We start from the raw sequence: 12385 nt of genomic DNA on the forward strand, positions 1-12385 counted from the left end.
AGTAGTGTTCCATTGTATATATAAACCACATCTTCGTTATCCAATCATCAGTTGATGGGCACTTGGATTGTTTCCATGTCTCAGCTATTGTGAATAGTTCTGTAATGAACATAGGGGTGCATATGTTACTTTCGATTGTTGATTTCAAATTGTTTGGATAGATACCCAGTAGTGGGATAGCTGGGTTGTATGGTAGTTCTATTTTTAGATCTTTAAGGAATCTCCATACTGTTTTCCATAGTGGCTGCACCAGTTTGCATTCCCACCAGCAGTGTATGAGGGTTCCCTTTTCTCCACACTCTCTCCAACATTTGTTAATTTTAGTCTTAGTGATTATAGACATTTTAACAGGCATAAGGTGGTATCTTAGTGTAGTTTTGATTTGCATTTCCTTGATGATTAGTGATGTTGAACATCTTTTCATGTGTTTATTGGCCACGTGTATATCTTCTTTGGAGAAATGTCTGTTCATATCCTCTGCCCATTTTTTGATTGGGCTGTTTGTTTTTTTATTGTTCAGTTGTGTGTTCCTTATATATTATGGAGATTAACCTCTTGTCAGATACATCATTTGCAAATATTTTCTCGCAATTGGTGGGTTGTCTCTTTGTTTTGATCCTTTTGCCTTGCAGAAGCTCTTTAGTCTGATGATCTCCAACTTGCTTATTTTTTCTTTTGTTTCCCTTGTCTGAGAAGACATGGTATTCGAAAATATCCTTTTTAGTTTGATGTCAAAGAGAGTACTACCAATATTATCTTCCAGGAGTTTTATAGATTCAGGACTTTTCTTCAAGTCTTTGATCCATTTTGAGTTTATTTTTGTGTAGGCCATGAGATAATGGTCTACCTTTATTCTTTTTCATGTGGCTGTCCAGTTTTCCCAACACCATTTATTGAAGAGACTATCTTTTCTCCATTGTATATTCTTGGCACCTTTGTCAAAGATTAGCTGTCCGTAGAGGTGCAGTTTTATGTCTGGGCTTTCAGTTCTGTTCCATTGATCTGTGTCTCTGTTTTGGTACCAGTACCATGCCATTTTGGTCTCTATGGCTTTGCAGTATATTTTGAAGACAAGGATTGTGATACCTCCAGCTTTGTTCTTTTTTCTCAGGATTGCCTTAGCAATTTGGGGTCTTTGGTTGCCCCATATGAATTTTAGGATTCTTTGCTCTATTTCCATGACGAATGTCATTGGGATTCTGATTGGGATTGCACTGAATCTGGAGATTGCTTTGGGTAGTATGGACATTTTAACTATGTTTATTCTTCCAATCCATGTGCATAGAATCTCTTTCCATCTCTTTATGTCATTATCAATTTCTTTCAGTAACATCTTATAGTTTTCATTGTATAAGTCCTTCACCTCCTTGGTTAAATTTATTCCTAGGTACTTTATTCTTTTTGTTATGATTGCAGATGGAATTGTATTCTTGAGTTCTCTTTCTGTAAGTTCGTTATTGGAGTATAAAAAGCAACTGATTTTTTGTAAGTTGATTTTGTACTCTGCAACTTTACTGTAGTTGTTAATTATTTCTATTAGTTTTCCAGTAGATTCTTTGGGGTTTTCTATATATAAGATCATGTCATCTGCAAACAGCAAGAGTTTCACTTCTTCACTCCCTATTTGGATTCCATTTATTCCTTTCTCTTGCCTAATTGCTCCAGCCAAAACCTCCAGTACTATGTTGAATAAGAGTGGTGATAATGGGCATCCTTGTCTTGTTCATCTTCTCAGGGGGATGGCGTTCAGTTTTTGTCCATTGAGTATGATGTTGGTTGTGGGTAAAGGCATGAATTTTTATGCTTGTCCTTAGAGGACCTGCATCAAAATATTTGATAAAGAAACTATAAGAAATACAAAAGAGGTGTACAATACAATTGCTGTGTTTAGGAAATTTCAGGTAAGAAATCAACAGATTAATTTCTGTTAAACCAAGGTCCTCACGGCAAAGTCTAATTGAGTGCTGCGATGTGTAGTGCAGGTGATACTCATTGAGGAGGTCTCCATGGAGAATGGGACACACGGAGGAGGTGAGATGGGCCAGGTCTTGCAAGAACAATGAGGTTTTGTTAGGTATGGAGGGATAAGGAAGAGCATTCTGAAAAGGCTTATCTTTCTTTACATCCCCTAAACACATCCACTTCCATGATCCTTATGCTGATGACAAACTTAGAGGTTACTTTCTTTTAGTCAGAAGATGGGGAGAAGCAGAAGGACTGGTGACGGACACAATGAAGGAACAGTAAAGTTAGGAGAAGAACAAGAATAAGGTCTCAGGGGATCTATACTAGTGCCCTGTTGCTGCTGTAACAAATGACCACAAACAGTGGCTTAAGACAACACAAACTTATTCTCCTAGAGTTCTGGAGGTCAGAAGTCTGACTAGGTATTATGCGGCAAAATCAAGGTGTTTGCAGGGCTGTGTCCCTTCTGGAGGCAGTAGGGGGAATTCATTTCTTTGCCTTTTCCAGCTTCTAGAAGCTTCCCACCTTCTTCGGTGCCTGACCCCCAGCCAGCAATCGCATCACTGCAACCTCTGCTTCCATCATGGGATTTCTTTCTCTGACTCTCCTGCCGTGCATTTCCCCTATATAGACCCTCATGATTACCTTGGCTCCACCTGAATAACCTGGACTATCTCCTCATTTTAAAACCCTTAATTTAATCAATCCTAAAAAGTGCCTCTTGCCATGGAAGGGAACACATTCATAGGCTCTGCAGATTAGAAGGTGAACTTTTTTGAGGGGCATTATCCTGCTTACCACAAGCTGACAACGTACATTTAAAAGATGAAATGTCAATGTGGGGGGACACATAGGAAAGAAGGACAACACACATCACTAAGAAAGAGTGAGTCCAAGAATATAATAATTTAAAGACAAATATAAATGGTATTTAAATTACTTGTCACTCATCATCTATGTCTGTGGCTTCCTCAGATGGTACGGGTCATTAGGAGCTGATGCTCACTGTTTATGACAATAATAAAGCTGCCATTTATATGGATTTATAATCTCATTCAGCTGAGATTTAAACCCAGGGTCTACCACTCTCCAATCTCAGATACTTACCACCAACTTCCACGCCTTCCTATGAGGAAAACTAGTCCATATTCTGATAACTCTGAATTGCTCAGAATCACGGAACACCATTAAACATCTGAAATAATCTGGTGCCAAAGCAGCAACATTTCTGCAGAAGTCAATATGTCTTAGGAGACTTTTATTAAAAGCAGAAGGGCCCTTTTAATTGGCTTATGCAATCAAAGCATACAATGAATTTAAGGAAAACTTCAGAGCATATGGCATTCCAATGTCTCCAAAGTATAGTTTGATGGGACCGGCAGCGAACATGAGGAGGAGGTATGATTTTTGAAAAGCTGTTGGAGTATTGTGTTGCAAATAAAATCTAAGAAGGCATTTTGCAATTCACTTTTCTGTTTCTATTTTTTTCCCGTGTTTTATTGCTGCCTTTCATTCCCAAACACTATAAATGTTCCTTGCCAGCTTTACATTCCAAATTCTAACTCCATGTGTTCTCTCCAAGAATCTGACACTCACTTCTCCTGGTGTACTGGAAAGAAGGAATGTCACAGTTTAGCTAAGTAAGGGGGGGTAGGGTGGCCGGTGCCTGTGGGAATGTGTCAAGAACTCTCATTTTTATCCATCGTTTCAGCCCCAAAAGGCAGCATTTGGATTAAAAGGCCCCTAAATTCTTCCAGTCCTATGAGTCTATGACCCTACAGGGATGTGGTTTGACTCTGGTTTGGACCCATCAAATTCCATACGCGTCCAAGTTCAACTGTTTGTTAAGACATGCCGCTCCTGGCAGTGATGCAGTCTGAAAGGGGAGCAGTGTTTTTCAGGGCTTTTGTGCTGTTACTGTTTGTATTTACAGCTTGCTGATCACCAACCAAAGATGACTGAAGTCTCAGAGCTGTGATCACAGACCGAGGTCAGGAAGCCCTGATTCTGCCCAGGCGCGCTGGGATGACAGGAGGCAGACAGGGAGTCCTCGCAGAGCACAGCCCCAGACACCTGCAGTCACAGTGACGCCCTCAGCTCGGAGCTATTGAGCCCTTGCTTTCCAAAGTGAGGTCCGAGGACCAGCATTGAAGGCATCACCCGTGAGTTTGTTGGACATAGACTCAGACCCGCAGGATGAGCGTCTGAGCGTTAAGATTTCCAGATGACTTGTGTGCACATAAAAGTTTGAGAAATCTTGAGTTAAGTGTGGCTGACCACCCCTACCTTGCCCCTAAGGGTGGCAATGGCAGGCCCTGAATTGGCTGAGTGTCTGCTGTCCCACTGCAGGAGGGGACACGGAGCCTCGGCTACTCCTCGCCCCTAAGAGCAGCGGAGGGACGAATGCGAGGCGTTGCGACGCTGCCGCAGCCCCGCTCCTCCCAGGCCAGCTCTTCCCTGGGAGATTCCGCGTCCCCCTCCCCCCTCCCGGCCCTTACACCCCCGCCACCAGCCGTCCCCAATGAGCGGCGACGGCGGGAGTAAAGCCCGCCCCGGGCGCCCCCTGCGCCCCGCCTGCGGTTCCCTTGGGGCGAGCGCGGCTCCAGCCCGGAGGCGCCGGTACCCAGGGCGGGCTCTCCCGCGCCTTGTCCCCTCTTGTCCCCTCCACAGGCATGGGGCGCCAGGCGCTCCTTCTGCTCCTGCTGCGGGTGCTTGCCGCGCTGGGCGGCCTGGGGGGCTCCGGAATGGGTAAGTAGGGCGCCCTGGAGAGGGGCTGCACTCCACGCTGCGGGGACCAGGGGTGGCGGGCTGCCGGGGCGCAGCAGGGCGGGGGAGGCACAGGGGAGCTTGGGGCACCCGTGCTGGGCGGGCGCGGCGTCCCCCCAGCCTCCGCATTCTGCAGGACCTTTTATCTAGGAGGGCGAACCTGGGCCTCCCCGAGAGGCGACCGGGTGAGTGGCGTGACCCTCCTGCTTCTCGGCCCTTTGGCCTGGGTTGGTGGCAGGGTAGTGGGCTCAGGGGACGAATTCGGTGTCTTTTCCTCTCATGTTCTCAAGCAGGTGGGAAAGGGAGCTCTCGCCACACCTGAGTGCGGGGTGCACCCTCCCTTCCAGGTTCTTCCTTCCTCCAACGTCGAGGGGAGGCCGAGTGGGATGCACTTTCTAGCCCTGGTCTCAAAGAGGCCCGTCGCCCGGGTCTACCAGGCAGCAAATTTAGCTTCTTGGAACCCGGTCCCTCGGGAAGACGGACCTCACTCCAGAAACGGATCTGGGGAAGTGGCGTGGGCCTGAGGTGCCGTTAGGAAGCAACTTCCGGGGGCACTTGTTGATAGCACTCAGGTTTAGGCAGACCCCAAGGCAGAGGAGAGGTGAGTCGGGGTCCCAGGGTAACCGAGACACCCACAGTTCCCAAATGGGCCTGGCTGGTGAGGTAGCCAGGTGTAGCAGATGCCCGGGGTGTGTCCAACGGCCTGGCCTGCGGACTTGTGGATCTGTCCGGCAGGTGCTCTGATTGGCCCTCACAGAAGGAAGGCAGGTTTTAAATCATTTTAACTTATGCAGACTCTCTTGGTCAAGGTACAGTTAACTAGTTTGGGGAAGGTGCCACTTAACAACTGGGTTGTTTATCTTCCAGGAAGGATTCTAACCCTCAGATTTTTGCCTAACCTGGTGGAGCATCTCTTGTAACAGGAAGTCCTTGTCCTGTGTGGTCTGTTTGCACCACTCCTGAAACAAGACTTAAAGTTACTTGTGTTTTTTACTGAGCAGTGGTTTCCAATGCCTTCTGGTATGAAGACATCTTTATGAGGTCTGTTTTAGAGCAGCACATGATCACTGTACTTTGTTTATTGATAAGCTATAAGAAAGCTACCATAGATTTAATATGCAAATAAATACATTCATAAACAAATTTCTTATTATTCACAGTGAGCATCTACCTAAATTTGAACAGTAATGTTTGAGACCCATCTGCAGGTGACATGTAGAATCTGTGCGCACATTGCTCTCCAGACTGAGACTCAGCAGGGCCAAATGTCGTTCAAAGTGTGACTCACCCCGCAGTGTGAGTCTTTGAGGGCTGATTGCAACCCTAATTGGGATCCTTCTGGAAGGATCTGCTGGAAGAAGGAGCAAAAGAGTTAATGCTTTGTGAGCATTTGTGTGGTGGGCGCTGTGCCAAGTGGCTTTGTGCTCATTTAATCCTTGAATCTTCTTCTTGGGATCACTTATTTACTAGCCTCATTTTACAGACGAGAAAACTGAGGTCAGAGAGAGGAAGTAACTCTCCCAAGGTTGTTGTTGGTAAGTGTTCTAACCCAAACTCCAGGCTGGATAGCCTGACGACTGAGCCTGCGCTGCCATCTTAGTGGTTGCTGACGTCACCTCCTCTCAATTTCATGGTTTTGGTCAAGTCAAGAGAGATTGCCTGGATGGATGTGAGGAGATGGCAAAGTTGTTAGCTATCCATTAATAAACAATACTTCCTGAGTATTTTATTAGAAATGCTTTTCATAAGCCAGGCTTTTAAAATCAAACATTGAGTGCTAAAAGCGCTGTCTTAGAGGGATACAAGACAAGGTATGATCCCTTACCAAAGAAGGTGAGTCTATGCAATGGCCTTCCATGGTCAACTTTCATGACATAGCTTTGCATACCACTTTCCATTCCATACGCACAAATTGTCCCTGGGAGTAGAACTTGCTGGTCTTCACTATATCTTGCAGAGACTTCTACCAGTACATGCCATGTGGTTTATGTTTTCTAGGAACCAAGGATTGGCTTCTTCGCTTTGAAAGTTAGGACAATACGGTAAATTAAGTACAATCAGGCCTTCTTGATGCTTCCCTCTGGGGACCACATTCCATAACAGGCTTATTTTTGACCATGAATCATTCACGGTTGACAAACACAAGTTCATGACTTGAATAAAATTGATAGTAAAAATCAATCTCATGTAAATAACTGAAAACTTACAAATATTTGTAACCAGGCTATTAGAGGCATTCTTAGAAAGATGGTAGGTAGGACCGAAAATCCTCCTCTCATTTTAAGATGTGTCTACACATGCCTAAAAGTGGAGTCAAGTACTTTGAACCTAGACCTCTAAACTTGCAACTCTTCAGGCTCTGAGTCTTTAAGACCAGACCAAAGCTGGAGGAAGCCAATCTACCCCATTCTGGTAGGAAAACAGGGAGGCCAATGGCAGTACTCCAGCAACAGCTCCACAACACCAGAAAAAATGGTTCCCAAGGATTGTCACTGGCGAATTTGTGTGGGTTTTTAGGGTATGGAATCCCCCTAGTGTTCTCCTGGACATTAGTTGAAAGAAGGTCTTTCAAAATGACGTTTGACTACAGCTTATCGTGAAAAGGTGCTCTCTTGTACCCAAAGGAGCCAGGAGCTCTCATGGCTTTGCTTCTTGGCCCTCCAATGCAGATGAAGTCAAGTGTAACCTGACGAGGCAAGCTGCGTGTGGTGGAAGCTGCATTCCTGTGGCCTGGCTCTGCAATGGCGAGCAGGAATGCCCGGATGGGACCGATGAGCAGTGCGGTAAGCTCTTGTCACCACTGTGCCGGGTACTCGTCCACAGCTGGCCCTTGTGGCTCTGTGCTTGGTTGACAGCGTCAGTTTGCGTGGTCTGTACCCTCTTCAGGGGTATTCAGAAATATTGGGTGTTCTGGCTTGTTGCAGGCTTCCACTGAGTAAGGCCAGGGATGTTTCTTTAAGCGTTGGTAGCACTATTGTCAAAACAAATGTAGAGGGCTGGCTGGGATGGAAAATCCAGCCCAAGTCTGGCTCCTCACCTTAAATTCAGGCTTAGCCATCTGTGGCAGGTAGTCAAACTGGAATAATACAGAGATCCCTTTATAGGAAACCCTTGCCAACTCCAACACACACAATTACTTTTATATACGATAAACTAGTTCAACTTTTATATGCTTCAAGATTTTTGTATGACTGAAAAATCACCTTGTAAATTGAGTACAAAGAAAACTACAAAACCAATAGAAGCCAAGTTAGCCATTTTAAGTGACTTGCTAAAATAAAACTCAAATACTGGGGCCAGCCCAGTGGCGCAGCAGTTAAGTTCGCACGTTCCGCTTTGGTGGCCTGGGGTTCGCCGGTTCGGATCCTGGGTGTGAACCTATGCACCGCTTAGCAAGCCATGCTGTGGCAGGCACCCCATATATAAAGAGAAGGAAGATGGGCATGGATGTTAGCTCAGGGCCAATCTTCCTCGGCAAAAAGAGGAGGATTGGTGGCAGATGTTAGCTTAGGTCCAATATTCCTAAAAACATATAAAAATAAAACTCAAATACCTCTGTGCTAGGAGTGCTCAGAGCCCCAGAATGGACGCCTGAGCACCGGTATATGAGGAACCCTCTTAACAGATACCTCACGTCGTTGTGTAGTGCATATGAAAGGGGGAAATCCCTCGTTAAAGGAGGGAACCCCACCCCCACCCCCACCCCCAAAGAGTTTGGCGAGGGCTATGTTCCTTTTCTCTACGTGCACGTTCCTGGGATGGTCACCTACTGTAACTAATTTAACATGAAACCTTTGATATTAAAACGTGTGACATTACAGGTGGAATAAAATTTCCTACTTGCAGAAATGCCCTGTATTCTGACCCCCATACACTTCACCCCAGCCCCCCAAGTTTGCTTGCTTCTGCCATAGGTATACGTAGGTGGAAATAATTGGAGGTCTCATTAAACCCCAAACCAGCAGTTCCCAGGTTGTTCTAGATCTTCATGCAGCCGCAAACGCCGATGGAGTTCAAAGAAGTGAACCAACGACACTAGAGTGTCCAATGCAGGGGCCACTAGCCACTTGTGGGGATTTAAGTTTATTGAAATACATTAAATAAAAGTAGAAATTCAGTTCTGTCGTACTAACCACATTTCAAGGGTTCAGTAGCCACAGGGAACTAGTGGCTGCCATTTTGGACCACACAGATATAAAAAGCTTCCATTGTCACAAAGTTTTATTGGACAGCGACGTTCTAGAAGAATGATGGGGAGGATAAGCTTTATTGATCTGCTAGGTCATTGTGCCTTGGTCAGGTAGGGGTACTATGTGATGTCAGGGGTGACATGAAAACGACAGTCAAGTTTAGGGTTGACTCCACTAGCAAATTGGGAATTATTCTTTGGCTAATGAAAATACTTAATATGAAATCCACATTTACAAGCTGCTAGTGTCCTGACATCTTTTCCTTTCTGCCTCTTCTCGAACACTGCCGCTGGCCCCAAGAGGAAATATGTCACGGACATCCACAGGCCTGGCAGTGTGATGACGGGAAATGCATTTCTGTTAGCTGGCTTTGTGATGGTGTTGGTGACTGCTTAGATGGCTCCGATGAGGTTGACTGTGGTATGTGTAAGTTATTCTTATCTTTAGTCGTGTTCTGTTTCTTAGTAACATTGATTAATGTCAACCATATTAGGTAAACCAAGTCACTCAATAGCCTATGCCATACATGCTAAACCCAGATGTTAAATTGTCTTTGGCTTTACAGGTGACTTTTTTTACCCACTTCTCCATTTTTCAAAGTTATATAAAGTAGATTATCAGCTTTATTGACTTTTTTTAAACTTCTTTAGGGTGAAACTTCAGTATACAAAATTGTAGCCACTTCTCCAATGGCTACCATCTCTTTCAGTTCTTGGTTTTCCATAGACTAAATACATGAGCAAACTATAAGTCCTATAAAAAGTTCATAATATAGCAGTCTGTCTCACTGAGTCAACTCCTTCTTTTTAGAGAGATTGACAGGGTGTCCAGACCAAAAAATCCAATGTCCAGGAAATTCTCAGTGTCGTGATGCCTGGGAACTCTGTGATGTCCATGACTGTGAGGATGGGTTTGACAAAGCGCGCTGCGCTCGGAACCATTGCCTGGCTGGCCAGTGGCAGTGCAAGAACAAGGTGTGTGTCATGGATAGCTGGAAGTGTGATGGCATCGACAACTGTGGGGACTCCTCAGATGAGGAAGTCTGTGGTGAGTCTCCCCTGATGCCCGACTTTTGTTTAAAGGGAAGTTTGTACTATATGGGCTGCTTTCTGCAAGTTGCATTTTAATGCCTATGACTGAGACTGCCATCCTATATCTAAAACAGCATCTTTCCTAGCAATGGCCAAGAGTTAGTTATCCATGGAAACATGGGGCAGTCTTAAATAGTAACTCTGCAGTGGGCACTGTAAGCATTGCCTGGAATGCTTCCACTATTCAGTTATGGCCAACGCACAGAACACCTGAGCGTCAGCATCTTAATGAGGCCTCCTAACAGATGCCTCACCTCCTTGTGTAGTGCATACAGAAGGGGAAGATTCCTCCTGAAAGGGGGAGACCCCCAAAAGAACTTGGTGAGGACCGCATTTCTTTGGCCCATATACACAATGCAGTGGAACCTCCAACTTCTTGGTGAAGCACAATCCCATTCAATCTTTCTTTTCTAGAGTTAAATCTGCAATGTTGAATATATTCAAATTCTAACATTTTTCTAATAAAGTATAAGATGGTTTCTTGGGAGACTACTTCTTTTAGGGCTAGTGTTGACTAACTGTAATGCCATATCAATTAGAAATATTAATACTAGTTCACTTAAATTTTAATACTATTTCAATTCAGTGCCCAGAGGTCTTAACATCTTTGTTATCAAGTCTTATGTCCTAATTCCCTGAAACTCTACTTAAAAAGATAAAACTTTCTTTCCTACCTAGACTTGCCTTGGGTTATAGAAATATTGCCGCCTTGCTCACTGTAAGACTGGTCTATTTCTACCCCCACCATAAGTATTAGTGAAAAAGAGTCCTAACTTCCTACACAGCTTCCTGTCCAGAAGGCATGGTTAGATGTGATGAAGGCAAATGCATCCTAGAATCCCTGATGTGTGATGGGGAAGCAGACTGCATGGATGGTACCGATGAACCCACTACATGTGGTAAGAATCCAGCTACTGGGCTTAACATACGAGTTGGGAGAATAAGATTAAGTAACTCAATGCCTTGGTTATCATAGGGGTCTGCTCTCTGAGAGAATGCTTGGACCCAAACTCCTACATAAGCAGTTATCCTTCAGTGATGGATCCCTTACACTTTACAAGTTCCAGCCCTTGGCGTTAGTCTCCTGAGTGTGAGCAAATGTTACCTGAGCTGTAAAACTTAGAGAGTTATTTTCCCTGAAGCTTCAGGGAAATACATTAAACACCTCAAACTATGCAGTGCTCCTAAAATTCTGGAATAAAGAATACAGACTCTGCCACTGAGAAGCACATCATTTCTTGAAGACAAAATAGTGAATTCTTTAAGGATTTAACAGAGAAAGGACTGAGGAAGATAATTTCCTAGTGCGGAGGGAGGTGGGGGTGGTGGGCACTGAGCAAGCAGCTCTGGCTTTTAAACCCTTGTGTTTCTGGCTTAAACCATAAGTAGGGGTGGAGGGAGAGCGAGAATCTGTCCCCAGGTCATTTTGTTGTCTTATTTTCCCCCCAAGATCTGGTCTTAGACATGGATGATGAAACCTCTTTAGTACTGTTAAAGGCTTTGAAAGAAGGTTTTTACTAAAGGAACACATAAGAGATTCTAAGAACCTAAACAATGGGACAAAGTACAGCTTTCTGGTCCTGTATAGAGAACTTATTGGGATTAGTAAATTATTACATCACTTCCTGACATAAAGGTCCCAGCCACCCATAAATTCTCTAGAGAAAATAGAGAAGAGGGTGCTGGCCTCTCCCCCGGTGAACAATATACTAACACTTGGGATTGACCAGACCATGGGCCTACACAGAAATGCCTTTCCCCTGCTCCATGACTCCTGGCTTTCCCTCTTCTCCAGTCTTCCCCTGAAACCGCCACCTTCCTAGGTAAGAGTTCTGGGTTAAAGGTTATTCTTAACCAGTCATCTATTCCTCATAGAAGTGTAGAGGCTTGTGTCACAACATGGTTTGCAAAACATTTGATCTTTACTGTGTTCAAGGGTGCTGACCATTGTCTTGTCTCTACCAGGTAAAAACTGCTCTCTGGCCAACGGGGGCTGTGAGGGGCAGTGCAGTGACACAAAGTGGGGTGTCCAGTGTTCATGTGGAACTGGATGGCAATTACAGCTGGACGGTCAGAGCTGTGGAGGTCAGAATTCATTTGGCTCATCTTTTTTTTTTTTTTTTTTAAGGTTGGCACCTGAGCTAACAACTGTTGCCATTCTCCTTTTTTTTTCTGCTTTTTTCTCTTTTCTTTTTTTCTGCTTTTTTCTACCCCAGTACATAGTTGTGTATTTTTAGTTGTGGGTCCTACTAGTTGTGGCATGTGGGATGACACCTCAGCATGGCCTGATGAGCAGTGCCATGTCCGCACCCAGGATCCAAACAGGCGAAACCCTGGGCCACTGAAGCTGAGCGTGTGAACTTAACCACTCGG

The 12385-nt window shown here is 44.8% G+C and overlaps 1 protein-coding gene across 5 annotated transcripts in view; it reads left to right on the forward strand.

Moving 5' to 3' along the window:
- Positions 1-4599: 4599 nt before the first annotated feature.
- The window catches only part of LOC124231604 (low-density lipoprotein receptor-related protein 1-like), a 45227-nt gene continuing 37441 nt past the window's right edge, over positions 4600-12385 (forward strand). For 3 of the 5 annotated variants that reach the window (XM_046648383.1, XM_046648384.1, XM_046648387.1), the window contains exons 1-6: positions 4600-4713; positions 7401-7514; positions 9222-9341; positions 9732-9968; positions 10798-10911; positions 11978-12097. In XM_046648383.1, coding sequence (XP_046504339.1) covers positions 4638-4713; positions 7401-7514; positions 9222-9341; positions 9732-9968; positions 10798-10911; positions 11978-12097 — 781 coding nt within the window. In that variant the 5' untranslated portion in view covers positions 4600-4637. Of the gene's footprint in view, positions 4714-7400; positions 7515-9221; positions 9348-9731; positions 9969-10797; positions 10912-11977; positions 12098-12385 lie in introns of those variants that run through there. The other 2 variants (XM_046648385.1, XM_046648386.1) reach the window with 2 other exon arrangements.

This window comes from Equus quagga, chromosome 22, assembly GCF_021613505.1.
Source record: "Equus quagga isolate Etosha38 chromosome 22, UCLA_HA_Equagga_1.0, whole genome shotgun sequence".
Lineage (NCBI taxonomy): Eukaryota > Metazoa > Chordata > Mammalia > Perissodactyla > Equidae > Equus > Equus quagga.